This window comes from Protomyctophum parallelum (genome assembly GCF_964188405.1).
Source record: "Protomyctophum parallelum genome assembly, chromosome: 20".
Classification (NCBI taxonomy): domain Eukaryota; kingdom Metazoa; phylum Chordata; class Actinopteri; order Myctophiformes; family Myctophidae; genus Protomyctophum; species Protomyctophum parallelum.
In genome coordinates, this window is record NC_139718.1 from 31,695,276 (window position 1) to 31,721,087 (window position 25,812).

Consider the following 25,812-nt stretch of genomic DNA (forward strand, 5'->3'; position numbering starts at 1 on the left):
GGCACATTAGTTTAGGAATAAAGAGGACAGCATACTTTCTAATTGACCAGTATAATGAGAAGACTTGTGAAGAAGGAATGTAAATCTCTGATGTCTAAACTTACCTCTGTTTACTCTCATCCTCCTCTCAGGGTGGTGTTCGGGCAAATGAGTTCCCTCCGGGTATAGGCACCCCTTTTATAGTTCCGGGAGGGACCAAGTGGGAAATGGGTAGCAGGGGGGATTGGGATGGACTATAATGAATGTAATCCTGTATGTGTTGTGTATATATTTCTATGCTAACTACTAACTGTGAATAGGTATTGAGGGTGCATATACATGGAGTAAGTTTATATAAAATGGCATTGTGTGATTCTAAGAGTGGGGAATATTGTTATTGGTACCTGGGAAATGGTATGGGCTAACCAGGTAATGGACTGCCCTATAAAAGGCAGTCAGTTGTCTTTAACCCGAGATATGACAGGTTGTCTTGCATATGACTGTCAAAGTGATTGATAAACAATGGAAGAAATAAAGCCTTATTGAAGGTGCCCTGGACTGGTCTCTACTCAGTTGTTGCCTTGGCCGCTCGACACTCTCACACCTATACAATTGTTTTTGAGTAGTTCTAGCCCTATATGCACTTTGTGTGTTTGAATGGCTGAGCACGGAATGTGATGTATGATGATAAGAGAGCCCCTCACTTCACACAAGTGTGATTATTTTTAACAGGTAACCATTTAAGTTGCAGCAAGAACAATTAAACTGCCTCATACAAATCAAGCAGGCTTGTTTAGATTCTGTCCTGAACCATTCCAAAGGTTCATTCAGTGGATATTTCCTTCATTGTTCATGGCTTGTTCAGCTGTCCACTTGAGAACGGCAATGCCCTGCGACGTCTTCGTCTTCAGGCCGCCTTCTATACTGGCCGAATTACCGTTGTTCGGACAAGGGTGAAACCACTGCACCAATCAGAAGTGTCCTAAGTGACAGCTACAGCGCCAAAGACAGTTCTGTGAGTATTGATGTGTTTCGGGGGGCACAGGCGCATGCGATCCTTCTGGGAAAAAGAGAGCTGGGTGGTCCACCCCAGGTGACCATCACATGGGGCATTCCGAGTCCTGGAAGAGCAGGGAAGCATCTACCTCAACATCCAGGGACTTTGTTGTTGGGTGAGTGAGTTACTGGGGGTTTATTATTGGGGTTATCTGGGTGGACCTATGTGTATGTGTGTTCTTTTTTAGTGTAGTTGTGAACTTGATGTTCGTGTGTGTGCGTGCGTGTGTGTGTGTGTGTGTGTGTGTGTGTGTGTGTGAACTCGCAAACTGCAGGACAGTTCAGTGCTACATTTCTTGTGCACTGTCCGAAAAGGTGCGTCTTTCTGGAGCTGATCTCAAACTGCTGGACCAATGAGTGCCAAACTTTGTATATGCGCTGCCAATAGGCCACAGAAGTATAGCCCACACAATTTCACATAATTTCTTAATCTTACATTTTATAATGATATTCAATGGGGCTGGGATCGTAGTAGTCATACTTAATTAATGTACCGGTAGATACACTTGCCCAAATTTGGAGACAGATGGAGAGTTGGGTTGATGCAGGACTGAGTGTAGAAGAGAGAAGTCTGCACACAGCTATATGCTCCACAGTGCTTAATTTATTATAAATAAAAACACTGGCATTAACATCAAACACGTTTTGGCCATGGTTGGCCTTCATCAGGTGACAAATTCAATGACAACTGGATAAAGTGCCCCTCGGGGTCTGCTATAATAAAGGCCAATGTGAAAAGGGTGGGAGATATTCCTCTGCCTAGTAGGAAAGTGCGTGAAAGATTTCACATAAATTGCACGCTGCATTCATGATTTGAGGCTTTTTGTTCAAAACGGGCCAATCCTGCAAACTTTGAAAGCCAATGTTAGCCAATTAGGATGGAATATGAAATCTCGGACAGATGCGTCTTGAGCACATGACTAGAGATACTGTGTAACGATTTGCGGGATCTTTGGATGGAATCTGGAAGAGTAATAAAAATGTGTTTTACAAAAGTCGGCCTCCTGGTGGCTCTATAAAAAGCAGATGTAAAAAATGCTTTTTACAGTTTTTTAGAAAAAGAAAAAGGTTTTTCCTTGACCTCTAGGGAGTGTGCATGCAACGTTTCACACAGATCGGTGCAGTTATAGGTTAAAAAAAGAGGTGAAAGGCTGCCTCATTGTGGCACTATAACAGGCCGTTCTGGAAAATTTGGGGCAGAGGTTCATCGATCGTTGGCATCCAGGGAGTGTCTGTGTAAAGTTTGGCATCGACCGGGCTAACGGTGCCAGAGATTAGCTGGTAAGTGGTAAAACATACTCTCCCCATGCCTTCAGCTGGTGGAGACAATGATATTTATATTATAAATATTTAAAGAAGTTACAAATTTTTAAATTCTTTATAAGATTTAAAAAAATAAATGTAGTACTGGTACTAAAGTGATCAACGTTTTGGCAGTCTACTCTCAATAGTACATTGAATAATAAATGAGAACCATTTTCATGGTACCTGAGGCACATTCAAGGGCAAAGAAGGCAACAACATTCAGGAGGATCTGGTGTGCGTGTGCGTGTGTGAACTCGCAAACTGCTGGACAGGTCAGTGCTACATTTCTTGTGCACTGTCTGAGAAGGTGTGTGTGTGTGTGTGTGTGTGTCTTCCTGGAGCTGATCTCACAAACCGCTGGACCAATGAGTGCCAAAACTTTGTATGCACGATGCCAGTAGGCCACATACTGTAAGTAGGACCCACATTTCACATAATTTCTTACATTTTATAATGATGATATTCAATGGGGCTGTGATTGCAGTAGTCATACCTAATTAATGTATATACAAAGACTTGCCCACATTTGGAGAGTTGGGTTGATGCAGGATGGTGGGACTTTTAAAATGACTACCACTGAAGGCTTATGAGTAGCTCCTGACTGAGAACATAATGCCATGGTCATTGAGGCGGTCGATGAGGCCGGTATTACAGAAGGCAGCACCTGGAGTGTACACTCCTCCCCTTCTTGGGAGGGAATGCACTTCATTCAACAAGGTAACTGCTGCCTGGACCATAGCTACTGGTGTGGCAACATAGCCAGGCTCTGGACCTATGACCCGAGTGCAGATCTTGGCATTCGGGCGACCCTGTGAGTTGTCTTGTCCCTCCGAGTAGCCCTGCCCAAAGAATGTAAGGCTGAAATACGTGTCCTCCATCTGCTTCATAGTTGGACCGGCCTGAGAGAAAAAGCCAAAAGAGAAGAATGATGGAAACATAGTGAGGAGCTTCCTGCCCAGGCTGAATGTGACCATGAGCCTGAAGAACAGGCCAGCGCAGAACAGCTTAACGAGTGAGAATAGACCACCAACCCCAACATAGGCACTGTACTGAACCGGAGAATGTTTCTCTTCTTCATGAAGATGTCGCTGGGTTCTCTTAACTACAGAGGGGTCGGAGCCCATGAAAGGGATGCTATACTGCTGAATTTCCTTACTGAAGAACACAGAGCCCCTCATCTTAGCCCTGGCTCCCACAACAGGCATAGGTTTGTGGCCAAACTCTCTCCTCAGTTGTCGTAGAGCGTGGCTGTCTGAGAAGCCGTAGATGGCAGACTGCCAGGTCGCATCGTGGCCAACGGCCCCCTCAGGTCCAGTGGTAACAGTCAAGAAGCTTTCCACCGCTGTCAGTGTTCCTTTGAACTGTTGCTGAGTGTAGAGAATGCCCATGTCTGCCGGGATAGAGTCAAACCCACAACTGCCAATCACATACACGCCTTTATCCATGGCCTTACTGTGGTACACCAATTGCATACGCTCCAAAAAGTGAGGTTCCCCACAGATGTCTATGCAGTGGGCTCCGTTCTCAATGCAGGCTTTCACCACTGGCTCTCCATAAAATCTGTATGGACCCACACAGTTGAGAATTACCACCCCTTGTTGACACATCATGGCCAATGATTCTTCATTGGACACATCTGCAACAATTATTTCAATGTCGGTTCTCAGCTGTGGCATATGCAGCCTCTCTGCAGCTTGACTTAATACCCCTTCCAGGCGCTCCCAACTTCTCCCGGCTACGGCCCATTTGAAAGAGTCGGTGGAACGTTTGGTGGTGCATCGGGCGACCTCCTCCACAACAAACTGCCCGGTAAACCCGGAGGCACCGAATATGATGATGTGATACGCTCGATTCGATGTTTCAGTCGCCATGGTGTATTTGCATATAGGACTGACACCACTTCAATATATGGGTGCATATAGATGTATATACCGTATATGCAGATTTGCGCTGATGTCAGGCACGTCCAGTCCATATATGGGCATATGGGCTTGTATCATCTTGGTTATTGCACTGTTGTGTTGTTACGTGTTGATCAGCATGTTCAGGTACTGGTACCCAGCACTGGCAGGATTAGATTAAATGGGCTCCTTCCCTCCTTCTCACTCTCCCTCTCTCTGTCCCACTGGGAGGAGGGCAAAGGATAGAGAGGAGAGGAGGTGGGAAGTGATGGATGAAAATTAAAATAGTGCTAATGATGACAGGGAGTTGGCCGGGTGTGGCCCTCTCTCCCGGTGCTGGTTGCGCCTCGGTGGTGGCTGGGGTCCCCTGGGTGCGGCGGTCACTGGGGTGTGGTCAGCACTGGTTTGCTGCACCTGGCCGGCAGGTTTATACTTCCCTGTTGGCCGTGTGTGGCCCTCTCTCCCGGTGCTTGTTGCGCCTCGGTGGTGGCTGCGCCCGGGGTGCCCCTCCGTGGACTTGTCTATAGCTGGAAGCCTGGAGGAGAGGGGCAGTGACTTGGCCAATCACTGCTGACCCGCCAACTGGAGAGTGTAGTGGTTGAGGGTTGAAACACTCTAAAAAGGTTGGAGACCACCTGATGACCTCTCTTCCAGACCAAGGCTTCATCCATTAGGAATGGATTACATTCGCATCTTCGATGTATTTACAAACGGAACTATGCTCTCACCCGAAATAAATAATTTATTAAATTCCCCTGCGTCTCCTATAGCTGTATACCGGTACGTTCCTGGTCTACCCCATGCTTTGTGTAATGTTTTGCAAGGTACCATAAAGAAGAAATTAAACTGAAGCAGAGCTTTTCTTCTTAACCAACATCACTGTTCAATGTAAAGCGGAATTACCCCGACCTAACCAACTTCTTAACATTAAAACAAATATACCTTGTTTTTCTGTTTGTTCATGAACCATAGATTCACTGTCAGCCAGAATCTCCACATTTTTTTTCCACTGTAAAATGAATCACGTAAGTTCAGATACTGAACCGAGTTTGCTGTTACGGTTCCTAATGCCAGTGCAGCAGCTTTGATGTTTGGAACTCTTAGTCTTAATGCTTTCTAAGTACAGTAGCCTACTCTAAGAATAAGAATATAACTTATTAATGTATTTTAATTAATTATATATACTAGTCCTTACCCGTTGTGAGATATTTGTGGCCGTGGGGTGTACTGCGCCCGGTGCGTTTGTAATTGACTAATAAATTAATTAATAATCATTAATGTGTCAAATCGAAAAAAGGGCTTCGTTACGCCCTCCATATTCATATGGTCAATGCCTGTGTGAAAAGTGGGAGTGATTGGTGCAGGCAATAAGGAGCTACGGCAGTGTTTCACACACACAGACACACACTCAGACATTGTTAGAATTATAGTATGATAGTATGATAGTATGATATATAAATATATATATATATATATATATATATATATATATATATAGACGAATTTCAGGCGTGCCAAAACACGCAATGGGAGAAGCCACTCAGACCACTTTGGTTGGCCCAGTGAATGGGAAATCTAGATATTTTAAAAAACTCAATCGTTGATTCACTTGTATACCAAAATCTGTTTTAACCCAATCCAAGCCATCCACGAGATATCTTGAAGAAATCTATTATTACCATCTGGGCCATCCATGAGGAAATTTGAGTGAAAGTGAAAATGAAACTAAAACAGCACAATCACCAACATCCTAGCATTAAAAGCTTGTTGTTAGTACGTCATAATCTCTGTTCCGTATTTAAGTGACATGTAGTGTGTAAAGGAGGTATATGCAAACGAGGTCTTTACTCATGTGATCATTCTGTTTTTGAGAACAATATATGTGTTTAACAATTAAGAGCTGTCTTATTTCAGAGTAGGTGGGCATAGAGAAGTAAGATTCTTGAGAAAGAATAACTCAAGAATCCACATTTAATCCCTTTTGATGTAATAATAATTTGATGTAATAATAATAATGAAATTAACAATTGCACAATCATGTGAACGGGGTCAGTTTGTCTTTATTCTTGATGTTCGCTGTGTGTTTGTTTGACTTGTAGGCTACATGTACATACAGGCATTTTTATGTTAAGTGTTTGAAAGATCAGACACTACTGTACATCATCAAACTTGGGTATAATTGTTCACTATCTGTACTGTACTAATGTTTGTAAGCTCCTTGGTTATGTAGGCCTATACATGAATGCAGGATTAATGGTGTGAGGAAGGCAGTTTCACCTGTGATAGGCAGCCTGGCTATGTGAGGGAAAAGTTATCATTGTGCATCCTTAATTACGTTCAATCTGGAATCCCTTTCCCCTCCGACGTCTGACTTTCGGAATTTCCGTCATATGGCAGCCAAGTCTATGAACTTTCTAATGTTTGAGTTTGTGAGTATACGATGTTTGTTAAAGAAGTGCAGGCGCCCTCACTTGACAGGTTTTCTAAAAGGTACTGTAAATCCAAAGTGTTCAGGAATTATTTACATCTGTAGGCCTAGTATTTGAATCCATTCTCTTTGTAATATATGTTTCAAATATACTCAAATTCCTTGGCCCAATGCTATATTTACGATTGATTACGATTCGGTGCAGGTGTGAATGCAATCCGCAGTAAATAAATGAAATGAAGCAAACAATGTGGCGGAGCTGTGGTGAGGAGCTGAACACAGTTGGAGACGGAGAAGGCATATTTTACGAAGCGCAAAGATGTCCCGTTACCTTGGATAGACGTGGTCGATTGAGGAGACTGAAGCCCTGATCGAAATGAGGACGAGTACATTAATCAATTGCTTAAGAAAACACATAAAAACACTGCAGTGTATTATAGCCTACAGAATAGTCTGTCTGTCTGTCTGTCTGTGCGTGCCCGTGCCGTACACTCTTCAACATTTAATTTGTGCAATAGTTATAGGCTATTCCAGTTTGTTTATTAAGTCTATTCAGGTGAACTACTGGCTGTAAGGTAACAAGAAGACTCGCCACTTTTACCCGGGCGACTCTTCTTCACATTCTGGCGAGTTTCTTCACTTCATTGAGAGAGTGTAGGCAAGCGCACCACAGCTCAGTGGACATTAAATATAGGCTACCATGTTTGATAAGTCATATAAAACCATTACTTACACCCAAATGAAAATATAAACTTCACAGATTATAGATCACTTGGAATTATAACAATCTGTTGAGTATTGCCTGAATAATGCCACTATAGTGAATTCCCAACTTTTATCGATGCGCCATTGCGCTGAGAACCTTGTGGAGCCTGAACTTTGGTCAGCTTCTATTTAAATGTTTTAAATGTGCTATATAAATAAAGTTTGATTTAGGCCTATATTGGAGCAGGTGCTGGCAAATAACTAATTACTGTAATGCCATGCAGTGAAGTTGCGAAAATGTCAACTCAATTAGCAAGCGGAGCTGCTCTCATGCACTGTCTGCAGCACAATGACTGCAGATCTCTTCTTAAAGTTTACTTGGTTTACTTTCAACCATAAACCATAATATGATTGACAAACCTTGGATTATAATTCTTCATCGACCAACTGCGCATGCAGCATGACTATAAGGTAATTTAACTATGTGGGATTTCTCCATCGGCATCGAATCGCTCGGAATCGAGTCGTCTTCACTTTCGGAGCGAGATTCCTTCCCCTTTTGGGAGTCTCCTTCACTTTCCGGAGAAAAGAAAGAGAGAACTCGCCCCGGGTCGAGTCTTCCGGTATTCGGCTGTAGGCCTAACCCTAAAGTAGCCTACTGAATATCATCTACATTTTTAATTGATCGATTGATTGATTGAATACTTTAACAGTTTGTAGAAAAAACCACAGGAAAGTTCAGTAGCCTACAATGCAAGGTCTGCTAAGAGGATCTAAACCAAAGAAAGTTTATCACTTGTTTCCATTGGGGTCCTTCATACTCAATTAATTTAAATATTTAATGACATACAAATATGCCAGGGGGGTTTGACTTTTTACTGGGGCCCGTTTCGAATTGCAGTCATGATCGGTAAATGCTCGAGCCTCATTTTTATCCGAGCTGTTATTTTGCCATTGGCTTTCAACTACGCGCCCCTATCGGTCGGGAGGAGGGTGGCACTCGGTGTGTTCGATATAGGTACGCTGACCGCCCTGCCAATACAGACTAATAGGCGAGTGCGCTCCCGGTGTGCAACTGTGGATTTCCCAAACGAACCCCGTTTGAAAAAAGTAGCCGGGGCGCTCGGATAAAAATGATATTTATTAAAGAACGCGGTGATGTATATTTTGTGTCAAAATGACCCATGTCTTGTAACGGCGATGGTTGAATGAGTGGGAAGAAACGGAGGCAGGCAACAGGTTGCAGTCTTACGAATCCGATCAGGTTTATTGACAGGATTCACTCAGTACACAAGGCAGCAGGCAGGCACGGGCTGAAGGTGCCCGTGCCCTCAGTCAGGAGTCACATCGTAGCCAATCTATGTGAACACAAGCCAATAGTCTCAAACATTGCAATATATTAACTTCAAGACCCTCCTCCGGATACAAACAGACGACCTCTGCTTGTGGTAGCCAATCAAAACGTTATACTCACAGGATGTTCCTGTGAGTAAGAGGGATACATTTGCATGTAGCTTCATGTGGCACAGTGGCACACTTAACTATACGGTTTATATCAATAGGACTAACTAAATATCTATACTATATATGAAGTATTGCAGAACCTTATTTAACACATAATGTCACAAAGTAGAATGTAATGTATCATTAACAGGTCTAACTGATTTAATCACAAATTCATTGTAGGCTCATTTAGAGCAGAGAGCAGAGAACTCTCTGAACACACACAGAAGTGTCCTGCGACCCCGGGGGTCTTGACAGCTTCTAAAGGCTCATACATAGTCTGGATTTACGGTGGTGGGGTGACCACCGAAAATCCAGACTATGAATAGGCCTTAACAGAGACATTGCATTTACAAGCCCGATTGTAAATAACTCTACGCAGTTTACTTTCTTATGAAGTCACACAGTTTGCATGTCCTTTAACTGTGTCAGCCTGTGCCTTATCTGATCCATATTCATCAGCGGGATGCAGCAATTCTAATCGCTGGCGCTGCTACTAACTAACACCCGTGGGACAAATTGTGAGTACTTTATATTTGAAATCTGAATGTTTATATATAGCCTAAGGGAAATCTTGTAAATGCAGCGAGCGCCAAAAACAGGGCTAAGTTTCTGCATGACTGTCATGATAATCATCATGGCAGTCATGTTTCAGGGCTAGGATTTGGGATTCCTGAATCCTGATGGAACACGTCTGAACAGGTCTGTGTATTACACATTATCTTCAGTTAAACTGAACAGTGCGATTGCGAACGATAATACTGAAAAAGGTGGACACACTGGACGCGTTTAAGGATTTTTAGCAGCGTTTTTCCGTCGGTTTTCCGAAAAACGCGTCCAGTGTGCAACCATGCACTTTGATTGATTGAAATATTTATTAACGGTTTGCAGAATTACAGTACATTTCAAGCACAACTCAACACAAAGACTGTTAACTGTGAGTGGACGACCCAATAAAGCATTATACACTTAATTGTTTACACGAGGGTCCACCTTGTTCAATTCATCAAAATGTGAATTGTAAATGTGCTATAAAGTTTGATTTGATTTTATTTGAAAACATTTACAGACGTACAAATAGACACTTCTATATAGCCAGAGAACAGAACAGGAATTCATCATAATTAAAAACGTTAAAGAAACATATGTGGGGGGGGGGGGGGGATTCACATTTTACGGGGGCCCGTTTCGAATTGCAGCCTTCCGTATAGCCTTTGGGATTTCCCATAAGGGGGGAGGGGCCGAGGGGGAGCTCCCCGAATTGGGGTATAGCGGTAGGAGGGTCCAGAACCATCCACTCATGTAAGTTGTCATGGAAAAAGAACGCCCTGCGTCTCTGGAAGGACCAGAACCATGCAGTCACTTTTCAACTTTCACTTTGATTTCGGGTTCGATGGAAAGGGCCAACTAAATGCTCATTTAAATACTGCACTTGTTCGTTGGGTTTTGGTTGCAGAATAGATTCGAAGAACAGGAGGACTCGTTTTTATCACCCATTATTTTATTTTTAAATATATATCTCCATCTCAGGACAAATGACCCTTTCGCCGCATCAGAACGGGAAACCTAAAGGAGGAAAACTGTTTAGTGTCAAACTAAAAGGTCTGGCCTTGATACGAAAGTCGAAAACTACAACCAACGATGCAACAGATAAACCCGCTGTTCAGACCCCCAGAGGTGAGTAGCATCCCCACTCTGTCTTTTCACCAGGGGTGGCTCGTATCTATGGGCAAGGGGGGCTGAGCCCCCCCTATCTTATGGAGTAAAGATGAGAAATTATTATTAAAATGTTTTAGAATAGATACTTTTATATTCTGGTATAATCTAAAGCAGCAACAGCATCAAATAGTTACAAGAAAAACCAGTGGCGGCTCTAGCTGATGTTGGTTGGAGGGGCTGAAGAAATCTTATGCTACGGGCCAATATACGATAGTATATGCTGATTGATTTATTAACAGTTTGCAGAATTACAGTACATTTCAAGTACAACTCAATACAAAAACATGCTATCCATTGTTCACCCTATACTACAGCATGTTCACAGAATACTGGTCTACAGCAACAACAGCATCAACATCACATTCCACAACAACCCAGCCAGTACCCATGCAGTGCTACTCAGAAAATCTATTACACTATGCTACCCAACTAGTTCAACTAGTTCAACCAATAGCATCATATTCCAGATATCAAAGTACAGCAATGACACTACTACAGGCCTATACTTTGTTACAGCAAATGCTCCACAACAACAGAAGTGCATGCCCACAACAAACACTCCACTGAACATTGTTTGTATTTGTATGTACAGATAGCTGCTCTTATACTGTCATTAATAATAACAGTACGCATGCACGCACGCATGCACGCACACACACGCGCGCGCGCAACTGGCGCAAACGGGCCGTTTGCGCCAGTTGCGTTGCGCGCGCGCGTCGGTGCCGTTTCGAAACAAGCCACTTGCAAGGCACACACACATGCACGCACGTGCGCACGCACACGGCACCGAAACAACACTAACACACGCACACAAACACAGCCTCTCTCTCTCTCTCTTCCCAACTCAATGAGAGCTCGAGCCACTTTCAATGTGATTAAACCAGCGATTATGTTTCTTAACTTTGTGAGATGAATGAAGCAGACCACTCTTTCTGTGGGTCCGGTGTGCGGTCAGCTCACTCAGCTGTCTGCCCCAAGCAAGCATTTCAAACTCACAAAACGTATTTTGTCTCCTTTCCTTTTGTTATATCCAAAATGGACGATATGCTCCCAGTCTCTTAACTTCATTTTCCCCTCCACGGACACGGGACAAAACGGATTATAAAGTAAATAATAAACTTATTTCATTTAAAATAGGCTACTTCTTTCACATCATAAACAACCACACATGAGCAGGTGGCCACGTGCTGTGATTGGTCAATAGCCAATGACCTCACGGTCTGAGGCGGGCCTTAGGGCTGAGCACAGCCCTCTATTGGCTTTGGGGCTGAGAGATTGTAGCCCCAATGGCAAGTAAACCAAGCAGGCGTGTCTTGGCAGCTGTCAATCATTCAACGCAATGAAAGCCAATGGAAGCATTTTGGGCTGTAAGAAATCAGCCCATTTTGGGCTATTTTGTGTTTTTCTTGTAACTATTTGATGCTGTTGCTGCTTTAGATTATACCAGAATATAAAAGTATCTATTCTAAAACATTTTAATAATAATTTCTCATCTTTACTCCATAAGATAGGGGGGGCTCAGCCCCCCTTGCCCATAGATACGAGCCACCCCTGAGAAAAACACAAAATAGCCCAAAATGGGCTGATTTCTTACAGCCCAAAATGCTTCCATTGGCTTTCATTGCGTTGAATGATTGACAGCTGCCAAGACACGCCTGCTTGGTTTACTTGCCATTGGGGCTACAATCTCTCAGCCCCAAAGCCAATAGAGGGCTGTGCTCAGCCCTAAGGCCCGCCTCAGACCGTGAGGTCATTGGCTATTGACCAATCACAGCACGTGGCCACCTGCTCATGTGTGGTTGTTTATGATGTGAAAGAAGTAGCCTATTTTAAATGAAATAAGTTTATTATTTACTTTATAATCCGTTTTGTCCCGTGTCCGTGGAGGGGAAAATGAAGTTAAGAGACTGGGAGCATATCGTCCATTTTGGATATAACAAAAGGAAAGGAGACAAAATACGTTTTGTGAGTTTGAAATGCTTGCTTGGGGCAGACAGCTGAGTGAGCTGACCGCACACCGGACCCACAGAAAGAGTGGTCTGCTTCATTCATCTCACAAAGTTAAGAAACATAATCGCTGGTTTAATCACATTGAAAGTGGCTCGAGCTCTCATTGAGTTGGGAAGAGAGAGAGAGAGAGGCTGTGTTTGTGTGCGTGTGTTAGTGTTGTTTCGGTGCCGTGTGCGTGCGCACGTGCGTGCATGTGTGTGTGCCTTGCAAGTGGCTTGTTTCGAAACGGCACCGACGCGCGCGCGCAACGCAACTGGCGCAAACGGCCCGTTTGCGCCAGTTGCGCGCGCGCGTGTGTGTGCGTGCATGCGTGCGTGCATGCGTACTGTTATTATTAATGACAGTATAAGAGCAGCTATCTGTACATACAAATACAAACAATGTTCAGTGGAGTGTTTGTTGTGGGCATGCACTTCTGTTGTTGTGGAGCATTTGCTGTAACAAAGTATAGGCCTGTAGTAGTGTCATTGCTGTACTTTGATATCTGGAATATGATGCTATTGGTTGAACTAGTTGAACTAGTTGGGTAGCATAGTGTAATAGATTTTCTGAGTAGCACTGCATGGGTACTGGCTGGGTTGTTGTGGAATGTGATGTTGATGCTGTTGTTGCTGTAGACCAGTATTCTGTGAACATGCTGTAGTATAGGGTGAACAATGGATAGCATGTTTTTGTATTGAGTTGTACTTGAAATGTACTGTAATTCTGCAAACTGTTAATAAATCAATCAGCATATACTATCGTATATTGGCCCGTAGCATAAGATTTCTTCAGCCCCTCCAACCAACATCAGCTAGAGCCGCCACTGCTTTTCACACAATGAGGTTAGGCCCGTTATAGCCAAGAAATAGAGCAAATAAGAAATAACCATTAATACTGTTATGCTCCAATCAGAGGATTTGTCTAAAGTAAGGGAGCCGATCACTTTCCGTGATTTTGGAATGTTAATTTTTGGAGACTGGTATCTTGATTCTTGGGGTTCCCAGACCAGAATGCCAAAAAAACATGTCTCCAATTTTTTCTGTTGGGTTTAGCATGTGTAATTCTTTGCATAATTAGCTAATGAATTGCCAAAAATAGGAAATGGCAATAACTTTGATTCTAGGTAACTTATAAAGGTGATCCAAGAGTCCATGTTTGTGATGGCCAGAAATTACCATTGTGAAGTCATATACAACCTTTCCTAATTAGCATACATTGTGCAAAAACTAGGTGAAAATCAGCAAATTGCTACAATTTTTACTTTTAGTCACCTTATGAAAGCTTCTCACAGACTAATATAAGTGTATGTTTACATGTCCAGGAATTATTATCATCTTAAATAAATCATGCAACCTTTTGTGTATGTAATAATATAGTTATGTAATAATCACACCGAAACCAGAAATATAGCCTAGTAGCCAAAAAGTTAACCCGGACATGTTGAGTACACCAAGGTTTTATGTTAGAAATGTTTAGTATGGGTCCCCAGCATGTAGAAACTGCCGGATGCTAACTTGCATATGTTATCAGATTGTTTATTCTAATATTTACAGAATGTTTTAAAAATGCATTTAAATTGAAGGGTCTCCATCTTCGTTGTCGTCATCGTCAATCCCCAACAGATGTGCCTTGCTTATTAGGCCTACTACACACCTCTTCATCTGCCCCACACATGCACATCTCAGAGCACAAGTACAATGTGACATTTCTTGGGAAATCGACATTCTAATTTGCTTTCCTCTTCAGATGAATTCACATTTGAGCAGAACCTGGAGCATCTCCGTCTGTTAGAAGCTGGAAAGCAGCTGATCGACAGAGAAGAGCATCTGTTCGCCACCGTGGCGGGGGGGACGGGACCGCTCGAATGTCAGAAAGATCAGCTCGCTAAAGACCACCAGACCCTCCTCGGGTGTGTGACAAAGGCTTTAAGGGAGTCCCTCGACCCGGCGAAGGAAAGCGCTTTAAAGTCCGCCATGAAGGCTCTTCTCCTGGAAGCGGAGCAGGACAAGAGGTGGGCTTCAGCGGAGAGGAGAAGCCAGACTCCCCCGGCATGGAGACCGAGTCGGTGGAGACTACTACTGGATTCGACACTCCAGGAGACCGTGGAAAAGCGAATGGATGCGGCTACACTTGCGGACCAGGCAACAGAGGGGTGGTCATCTGTTCAGATGGAGATAGATGGGAAGGGAAAGCTGATCAAAGAAGACCTCCAGAGGGTGGTGGAGGTCCTGAGGGACTGCTATCCGGTGGAGATTGATATTTGTAACGTCTTCGCCAGGCTGTACCACCAAGACTTCAGCTCCAGACTGAATAAGATCGCAGACTTCGCACTCAGCGAGAAGGACTGCGCTCATGTCCTGCGTTGGATGAATGAGTACTATCCAAAGTAAATATAGCATACATTTGTGCCTTACCATTTTTTGGTTTAAAAATTAATAATAATAATAATAATAATATATTGTAAAAAGTTTAAGCTCTATTCTGATTGCCTAATAATGTTTTGTTTGATGATAACAGGTCTCCCCATCTCTCCAGCTCTTTAATAAACAAAAACATTATACATTTTCAGGTGGGTTGCCAATTTCAGCCACCCACGAGAGTTGTACCCATTTTATATTTTTTAAATGTTATAGTGTTCCAGTTCAATGTTTATTGCTTTCCCTGTATCCTGTTAGAGCTCTCTCCTCAGTCTTCAGATTGGATAAAATTGGTGTCTCGACCTGAAAATGCATTTTCTGTTTACTTAAAATGCTGGAGAGACGGAGACACTCTAAATACATTTTTGCTATCATAATTTAGGCTAGAGCTTTTGAAAACTTAATTTTAACAATAAATATCACTTCACTGTATCTTTTAAATCATAGGGAGAGTGCTAATGTGACTGACTTTCTCTCTCTGTGCCAGTATACTTAAAAAATACGAGAAAGACATCAACTGTGAGGCATTGGGGAAGCTGTTGCCTGAGAAAGTGTACAAACCGATGGAGGAGCAATATCTTACTAACTCACAGGTAAATCAGAGATAGCTTGGTCTATGGTCTATATGTAGTACACCAGGGAGAGGTATATTGTTAACTGTAGGCCTACATGTTTTTAAGCAGGTGTTGATTCTCATCAGGGTATAATATATACGATGATATTCATGATATAGCTATTGTAATTAGAGGGCTCATGGAATGTTGTAAGTTGGGAAAGAGTGGAAGCTTGTCTGTACTTGTCTGCTCCATATTTTGGCTAACAAGGAATAATCCAATTTATAAACCTTATTCGTTATACGGTTATACCATGGGACTCTTTAAACAAGACAAATATTGTAGAGTAGACAAAAGATCAGACAGGTAATGAGAAGAGATAAAACATTAAAATAATACTGTGTTTGTGTGTGCATGTTAACTCGTGTCTAGGTGAACACGCAGAAGCTCATCAGCCAAATTCTGAAGAGGGAAGAAGAAGCATGGCTGAAAGGAGATGAACCTGAGTTTGGAGAATATTACTCAAGTCCATTGGCCATCGATGTGGTTGAGGTAGAGAAATCCCAAGTTTCAATACTTTATTTTGCCACAGTTTTGGAGTCTCAATGCATTCAAAGGAAAACTTAGAGAGGGGGGGGGGGGGTAAGATGAAAGACCAAAAGTAAGGAGAGATATAAAACCTAATTTATAGAGATGCAAATTAAGGTTTAATGATAAACATTTTGGAGATAAGGAGCTACAGACTACAGTCCTATAACAAAAATATAAATGGTAAATGGTGCATTTATATAGCGCTTTTATCCAAAGCGCTTTACATAGATTGTAAACCTATTCACCCATTCACACACACATGGAGCATCGATGGCGGAGGAAACCATGCAAAGCACAAACCTGCACATCGGGAGCAGGTGTTCAGAGTCTTGCTTAAGGACACTTCGACACTAACTGAGTGAGCCCGGGATGGAACTGGTTCCCATCCAGGCGCTCTACCGGCCACTCTACCCATGCATGAGCCACTGCCACCCCATCCACCAAATATATGTAATGCATTTTAAAAGCTACTTCAGAACAACCATCTTTATGCAGCTATTAGTCTAACGTTGAACAGCTACTGTATCAGTCCAATCATAAGTAGGACTGTAAGTATAATAAATATGCTATACTACAGGTATACTGATATCAGGCGGCATGCGGGTAGGGATGCACTGATTAATCAGCCAAACATTGTTAGCAGCTGATACTCGCCTTGTTGACTGTCATCGGCTTATTGGCACGTAACATTCACAGATGCCATAGGCAGATGTTGTTTCTGTTATTTCATAAATCTATAACAGATGCGATGATAGAGCTGTCCCCGACTAAGGATTTGTATAGTGGAAATTAATATGAATAAATTTGCTGTTAGTCGACTGATAGTCGACTGAGCACCCCCACCCCTCAAAAAAAATAAGAACTTTGTTTTCCTTTTCTTTTTTGGTGAACATCGACTGAGAGGCTTGTCATTAGCCAGATTGAGCACAGCAGGTGAGATTGAGATTCTGGAGTCTATCAGGCCAGCGCACTGTGCGATTCAAGTCACAGGCAGTGGCACATTACCACACAGGCAGACACACTCCACATGCACATTGGAGATTGATTAAAAACGTCAGAAAGCATGTTCAAATGTGTTTTTGGTGAACATCGACTGAGAGGTGGTCAGTCGACTGAGACCCGTTCCGATCGATTAGTCGACTATTCGACTAATCGAGGTCAGCCCTAGATGATAGTGAGATGAAGCGATGAAACACTTCAAACTGTTTTTTAATGAAGATTTTTTTTCCTGGCACTAAAACAAAAACAATGTCAACCGTTATTTGGCTACATTTTTACTTTCAACATCAGTATCAGACTATCAGTATAGCAGATATACTGATAGTCTGATACTGATGGGGCTTCAATTCTGTACATCCCATTCCCTACAAATTGTAGGGCCACAGTTGATGAAGTATTGGGAAGACGGACAGGCTCATGGTAGAACACAGATTGGTGCCATAATATTACAGTAAAGGTGATTGCACACTGGACGCGTTATTTGGAAAACCGATGGAGAAACGCCGCTAGAAATCCGAAAAACGCGCTCGGTGTGTGGGGACCTTACGAGTTATGCATTTGACAAGTGCAACCAATTAAACTTTTCGGTTTCCGGATAAATATGATAAATGATAGTAAGGAACACATGGGTGAGATGGCTAAAACAGTACTCCTATAATACTGGGTGGCGGTGGCTCAGGGGTATAGTGACCGGATGGGAACCGCAAGGTTCCCAGTTCGAAGAGAGCAAGACACTGAACCCCTAATTGCTCCTGATGTGCAGGTTGGTACCTTGCATGGTTTCCTCTGTCATCTGTGTATGAATAGTGTGTGTGAATGGGTGAATGTAATGCACAATCTATGTAAAGCGCCTTGGATAAAGGCGCTATATAAATGCACCATTTTAGTTCTGACATACTATTGGTCCGACTGTCACTAGCCCGACAACCTAACCCAAACCTCGGCCCTAACATATAAGATTTAGAAACTTTTAGTAAGACTAAAACATAATTGCCCAGACTCTTCTTCAACAAAGATGGCGAAAGCAAATATTCTTTGTTCTGTACGTATACAATTGTATGGTACAAAACACTGAAGTCCTTAAACCAGAAACCTAACCGCAAGCACGGTGCAACGCATGTCGGACCAACGCATGTTCGGGAACGACGGGTGATTTCCGCACGTCAGACCTTTGGTGTGTCGGATCTGTGTGTGCATCCCTGTTTTCTGACATAGGAGATGGTTTGAATACTATGTTTGTTGTAGTTTTCATAATCATTTGTATTTTTCTGAATTTAGTGTATCAATGGTACCATGCAGTCAGCAAAGGTTTATTTAGGAGACCAGCAGAAGGCTTTGCCAGTAATGTGCCTTCTTAAAGACTTCCTACAAAGGTAATGTTATATCTAACATATATACTGTAGCAATAGTCACAAGTGGTGAAGATTTGATTGATTCCTTGCATCTATTTTATAGTAATATTTAACATCCTTTAAAATATTCAATATTTATAAAGCATTGTTCTACCAGATTTCTGGGTTCTATTCCATTGCTGACGCATTTGGATGGATACTGTGTAATATATGCCACTCTTAGTAGTTGATTGATTGACTGACATTTCTATTGACAAAATAAATAAGAGACGTGAATAATATATGCATAATATTTTGGGTAAAGGGTAAAATACACTAAAGGTCAAGATCTTATTTCCATTCTTGCGTGTGTGTGTGTGTGTGTGTGTGTGTGTGTGTGTGCGACTGTGCGTGCGTGCGTGCGTGCATGCGTGCGTTATTATTTATTTATCAAAAGTAACAAGTGTCCTTTTAATTTATTACAGTTTTATGAAGTTCCACGAGGATGTAATCAAGGGAACCCCTGCAAACAGCAAGCCTGTAACATTGGCAAACCTCAACTGTGTAGAACAATTCAGGTATATGTCATGAAATCATTTCTATCGTTTTACAAGAATGAAATGATAGTCCATGAAAACAAAATGCTCCATTTAGACCATTGCAAGAAAATGTGTTTTCCATCGTAATTTGACACAGCTAGTCACATTGGGGAAATTATGCATTATACTTCTCTATTATCTAGGTCGTCCTCAGACGAGCCCTCCATCGTTAGATTTCAAGCCATGTTGGCGTGGCCTAGTTTGATGTGTGCCAAGTATCTAACTCAACCATAAATCAAAGGAGCGCACATTTCTTGGCAAAGAACAGTTGGTTTAGTGTTATGAGGGGCAAAATAGCTGAATAGGTTGAGAGGCCGCCTGTGAAACAGAAGGTCCCTGTTTTGCATCCGGGCCCCAGACTGTTTGTCAAAGTGTTCATGAGAAAGACACCTTAACCCTTAACCACTCCACAGACGCTACCCTCATAGTGACAACTGCTCCTGTTACTTAGCATGGGTTAATTGCATTGCAAATATGCAAATATACAGTGACAAATAACACCAAACGAGTTGGGACTAAATGCTTATTATCCTTCTATAAATGAATAAAGTCTCTGCACCTGAATAATTGTTATTTAGGCACAAAGGCAAGGAGAAATTTGCATTTGATCAACATTTAAATTGAATCATATATTGTTTACCTGTATGTGGTGAATTCTGCAGCAAATTATATTATGTAACCACTTTTACTCAAAGTGACTGTTCAGCTCACTATTGCACTGATTGGACAGACTACCTGTCATTTCCCCCGATATTGTATTATAGCCATTGAACTGTGTTGAAATGTCTACCTCTGCACAGGGACTACATCATTAGGAAAACAAGTCTCTTCCCAGAGGAAGTAAGGGAAAGCTGTTTGTCAACTGTGACTGCTATGAAGGAATCAGGATATGCATACTTATTGAGCCCCATGCACAAGGACCTGAAGGTATTCTTTATATTATCAGCAATTTTGTCCCTATCCAACTGTACGAGTTTTCAGAATTGCTTTTTTCAGAATGTATAGCAAATGTACAGGAATTTGTGCAAAGCTACATCACCAATGTAGTGTAGCCTAAGTATAGGCACTGGCGCAGGCTGTAAAGTCAAACAAGTGATTTTCTCTCTTTCTTTTTTTTGGTATTCCATAGAAGCCAGCATGTCCTATGGAAGCCTATCTACAAGCTCTTTTGGTAGATAGGCTTCCAAGAAGACATGCTGGCTTCCATGGAAGCCTATCTACAAGCCTATCTACCAAAAGAGAAGCCAGAATATCTTATATGAAAGTCTATCTACAAGCTAAAAATATTAGATTAACAAAAAACATGTTTCAGTCATGAGACTTTATTTTGCTTTAATCCCTGTATAGCAGCAACAAAGTTAGACAAAAATGAGAGACAACTCAAAATAGTCAACCAAATTATTGAGAGTCTAAATATTTACCTAGTGTTTTGTAATAAGTTTCCCTTATAGAAAAGATCACACCTGTGAGGGGCGCTCTTATCATCCTAAAACCTCATCCATTCATTGTCAATGGCATTTAATGTTTGTGTTAGGACAATAATCTACACTATAGCTGAATAATGGAGGGGCAAAAATCAACACTCCAATATTTAAAATATATATAAAAGAGATGGCATCTAATTTATGATTTACATGATCTATTCTTCTATTTTCTATTCTAATTACTAGTGACGTTCTTTCTTAACAGCCTCAGTACAAAAAACTGGGAACCAGTGAATGGCTAAATAAACCTTTGTTCGAGAAGCTGCTGGACAGTGTGGAAGAACATATTAAGGATCTCAAGGGGCTGAACGAGTCCTGTCATCAGGTAGATAAAACTCGCATCTGCTATCTTGCATCAACGCTGGTTTGAATCTGACTTTTACCTGGAAAATCAGGGAGAGGAGTAGTGCTGTCCCCTCCCTCAACAGATATCATTGAAAGACACTTAGCAACTCTATTCTACTGTGAAACAACCGCTGAAAGACAGGCAATCAGATACATTGAAAATAAGAGGACGATTCACTGATTCTGACCTATTGTTTACTTGACTGATTGATCCTTTGGTTGAATATTGATCAACTTAATGCAGGAACTGATGGGCCGGCTGGAGAAGGAGGTGACATTGGAGTACGTCAAGAGGCTAATGAAAGACAAGGTCAAGCTGAAGAAGAAGGAGAAGCAAGAGCACGCAGCCAGAACTGTGACTGAAAATGGACATAGCCTCCACAAGCTGTTTTCTAAAGTGGTGAGACATTACACTGACATCACACAATATGTCGAGGAGAGTTGAGGGACTCTAGGGATTAAGTGGTATGCCCACTTAAACCCATATGTTTCATCATACAACGAATTGTTCAAATAAGCAACATTTTTGTTAACAACACGCCCAAAACAGGGACTCAGGTGTAAAGTGGTTAATGAAGATATTCCCTCTTGGCATATTTCTAAACAAACACTGTAAAGAGTATCGTTCAAACATGGTTTCCAGTTTGCTGAAGTTGAACGCTCTTCTGATTAGTCAGTTGTGCCGTTGTCAGCAAAGTGATATCAAAAGGTAGAGATAAAAGCAATGTTAGACTTTTGCTTTTGATCAATGTATCTCTTGAGTTCAGCACCAGAGTGTATGGCTATGCGTGACATACTCAATTCTGCACTGGAAAACAATTATGAAGGCAGGCTGGATTTCTCTTCATTTAATGACAAGAAATGAAGCTTTTGGCACACAGAACACATTGGGAGGTGTTGTCTGATTTACACACATTCTTTCTGCTCACAATAGAACAATAGAATTATCGTGTACTTGTTTTAATGTACATGGCATGGGCCCAGGAGCTTATTGAGTTCTGTGTTGAAGTTGGATCTGAGATCTGACAGTAGATTTCAGGGTTAGACTAACACTGATACACAATAAGGAAATAAAACTATTATCACCATCAAAGCAGCCATTTGTAAGTACATGCTCCTTAACACTTTGAATGGGGCACAGGACACCTTTCATATCAAGACTATACACACAAATTTCAATGTACATACACATAGAGATAAATGTAAATACTGTAGATAAAATGCAAGGTGTACACTGTACAGTGTGCATACATGCATGATAGAATTTCAAAGTAGGAACCATGCACAAGCACACGGCACCTTTGAGCACCCCAAATTAAATGACCAATATGTCTTTATATTATTACTATTGCTATTTTTTTGTTTTTTTTTCCTGCTACAGCATGCTATAATATGGAACCAAAACCAACACATTTTACTCTTGTGTACTTGTAACAATAACTTGAATCATGGCTCATGAAAACATGTTGGTTTGATCAATGTCATTGCTTTGGGGTCGTGAGGGACAGATTTTAAAGCATTTCAATTTCCATTAGAGTACAGGAAGGCATGTGATGTGACACACAGGTCATGAGCTGGCTGCTGTGTTTGTTCCTGTAGTGCCTGCATGCACTACAGTAATACAACACCTGCCCGCAAACACACGCACGCACACACACACACAAACACACACGCACGCACGCACGCACGCACACACGCACACACACACACACACACACACACACGCGCACACCAATGAAGTAATTTATCTATGCAAGGTCACATTGTACATGCACATTTTAGGAGTCTGATGATACTGTAATCATAACCATGCAGTAGGTTTTCAACCATAGTTTAAAGAAGGCCATTATTGTTAACAGGGTTCCAGGGAGGATTGGCTGGCTGACATATTGCCCAAGATTGCAGAAGTGCTGAAACTCCAAGACCTTCCTTCCATTCAGATAGCAGTAGCATATCTGCAAGCAGCTTACCCTGACCTGAGGTAACCTTAACATTCTATTCTACTCCACTTTTAGAGTATGAGGGTGTTTTCTTACATTTATAATTCAGATTACGTTATGTAAGTATTTTATTTTGAAAACATGAACAATAATTCATTTAAGTTTTTCTTTCTGACCTACAGTGTCAAACATGTCACTGCCTTGCTGAAATTGAAGAGCAACCTATCCAACAACGACAGGGAGAAGGTGAGGGCCACTTTTCAAGATAGTTTGGCTGAAATCAATCATCAGGATGCCCAGCCTTTCTTCTCCAATGTCCAGATCAAATAAGGGCTCCAGAATGCAACCATGATGGTTGCACATGTATGCGCCCGAACTTCTGCGAAGAATTCACCCCACTCTGCCTATGATTAGCTCACCCTGATATTCTTCTTTGCTGTACTGCAGGTTGGGGAGAAATAATAATATTTATTGCAAAGAGTTGGGGCAAAGCATGGCTGGGAAAAGTGCTTTTGTTGTCGTAGCATTAAATGTTCTTTTCTTTTTTGGCTTTCGCCTTTATTTTATATTTTTTATGGAGGGACAGACAGTAGGCTGACAGGAAAAATGGGGAGAGAGATGGGGGATGACATGCAGTAAAGGCTGTCGGGATCAGGAGTCGAGCCCGCGGCACACTGCCAGATTGGGTTACCAGCCAAGGTGCCTGGACCGCTGAGCCACGGCCCAGGCCGTTGTCGTAGCATTAACATTTCCAATAGGCTCTGATTTGTAGTTTGCTCAGCAGCAGATTGAACTGGAAACATGTTTCCGGTTTGATTGATTGATTGAAAGTTTTATTTCACAGTATGTAGATTGTAGAATGGGTACATTTCAAACGAAAGCACAACTCAATACAATATCTGCTACTTTGAGGACAAAAACATGAAAAGCACTAAAGACTTGTTTACATCAGGGTCCTCCATTTTCAATTCATCAGAGGTTCAAGTCTGACTGCTGAGCCATTCAAATGAAGCTATGATTTGGGCTCACACGAGGCCAGAAACAGGGGGATCCATTGAGTCCACTACTCTTCACCGTATTTCTCGAACCGTTGGCTGCTGCTTTAAGGGCAGATGCAGGTATTAAAGGTGTGTGGGGTGGGGGTGTGCAACATAAGCTATTTTTATACGCAGATGACATATTGGTACTGGTATCGGACCCTGCTACCTCTATTCCCATAATTCTTAATAGGATTGAAACGTTCTCTCAAATATCTGGGTATAAAATCAATTGGCAGAAGTCAGAGGTGATGCCTGTATCTAGGTCGTGTGCCCGGTCAGAGGTTTCCAGTTTTCCATTTAGATGGATACCAGTGGGAATGAAGTATTTAGGTCTAAAGTTAAGTGCTGAGTTGACAGATATAGTAGAAATGAATCTTGCACCACTACTTCAAGAGATGAAAAACAATTTGGAAAGGTGGAGAATAATTAATCTTACTTTATGGGGCAAAGTTAATACTATTAAGATGGTTATAGCGCCACAATTTAATTATGTATCAATGATGCTACCACTGACTATTCCTAGTGGGATATACAAACAATATAATCAGATGGTGAGAGATTATTTGTGGAATGGGAAAAAGCCAAGGATTAATATTAAAAAGATGTGTTCCCCTAGGGAATGTGGTGGCTTGGCTCTTCCGAATGTAGAAATGTATAATCTGTCTTTTGAATTGTCTAAACTAGCGAGGCATTGGGCTGAAGGTGATAACCAACTGGACTGGGTAAAGATAGAAACGTCTATAGTAGCTCCTTTCAAACCCATACAGGTTCTCTCTCAGGTTAAAATGGTAGAAGGGGGGAAGAGTCCCATTTTGAAACATTCCGATGGGTATGGTCTGAGGGAAATCCCAATATAAACAGGGATATTCTTCTATATGGGATAATCCACGCATCTTGATAGGTAAATATTCATTTTGCTGGGAGCCTTGGCAAAGAAATGGCATAGGTGTAATTGATGATTCATATATGGATACAAAGTCATATCAGGAGTTGGAGAATCAATTTAATGTGATGGGTAGGGGTGAATTTTGGAAATATCTTCAACTAAGAAGTAGTGTTGGAAGTGTGTTCAACCTTAACAGGGGTATAGAGGAACCTAATATGTTGAAAACAATTTTTGACTGGCCACCGACAATGCATAGGGCTTCAATAATTTACAAAAATATAATGGAATTACAAAGTGCAAAGACTGAAAATCTTAGATTAATATGGCAAAGGGATTTAGGATGTGAAATAAGTGAAGAGAAATGGTCAAATATCATTTCCAAAGTTGGGTGGGCCACTAGGGATATTAAAAGCAAATTTACACATTACAAAATTATACATAGATTCTACTATACCCCTGTGAAACTGTTTAGGATGGGCTTGGTGGAAGACAAACGGTGTTGGAAATGTAAAGGGGAAGATGGTACATTTTTACATGCCTTTTGGGAATGTCCTGTGGTTGTGCCTTTCTGGAAAGAGGTACTGGGGAAACTTGGAGACTGGATGGGGCTAATACTACCAGAATGCCCAAGGTGATGTCTCTTGGGAGATCGCACGGTGCTGCCACAGGGGGTCACCAAGGCACAACATGCATTGGTGACTGCAGGCCTTATTACTGCAGCTAGGTTGATACTGAGAAACTGGGAGAGCTCTGCTACACCAGAGATCACAGACTGGACCCAACTTATGACTGAAACTGCATCCTTTGAATACTCAATTGCCAGGAGGAATAACGTCAAAGGGAAGTTCCATGAGATATGGGACTATTTTTATTTCACAATCAAAAGGATTGTTGTAACATTTTGTATTTGTACATTACATATGATATAACCACGAGTGTCAACAACAGAGTGTGGAAGGTTGTTGTCCAGGGTTTTTTTTTTTTTCTTTTTTGATTTTTGGGTATTTTGATTTTTGTATTTTGAGTGTACAGCGTTAT

At 41.8% G+C, this 25,812-nt stretch overlaps 2 protein-coding genes across 2 annotated transcripts; one reads left to right on the forward strand and one right to left on the reverse strand.

Moving 5' to 3' along the window:
- Positions 1 to 2,924: 2,924 nt before the first annotated feature.
- On the reverse strand, positions 2,925 to 4,211 carry LOC310877832 (saccharopine dehydrogenase-like oxidoreductase; the record flags this gene model as incomplete). Its single annotated transcript, XM_083791792.1, has 1 exon — positions 2,925 to 4,211. One exon carries the CDS (start codon positions 4,209 to 4,211, stop codon positions 2,925 to 2,927), a length of 1,287 nt encoding a protein of 428 aa, XP_083647918.1.
- A 5,993-nt stretch (positions 4,212 to 10,204) lies between these two features.
- tnfaip2b (tumor necrosis factor, alpha-induced protein 2b) lies at positions 10,205 to 24,107 on the forward strand. Its single transcript, XM_083791798.1, has 11 exons — positions 10,205 to 10,554; positions 14,335 to 14,974; positions 15,493 to 15,598; positions 15,992 to 16,111; positions 18,428 to 18,522; positions 18,966 to 19,058; positions 19,880 to 20,006; positions 20,769 to 20,888; positions 21,153 to 21,308; positions 22,768 to 22,889; positions 23,031 to 24,107. The coding sequence occupies exons 1-11, from the start codon at positions 10,413 to 10,415 to the stop codon at positions 23,176 to 23,178; spliced, it is 1,869 nt and encodes a 622-aa protein (XP_083647924.1). The 5' UTR covers positions 10,205 to 10,412; the 3' UTR covers positions 23,179 to 24,107.
- The last annotated feature ends 1,705 nt before the right edge of the window (positions 24,108 to 25,812 follow it).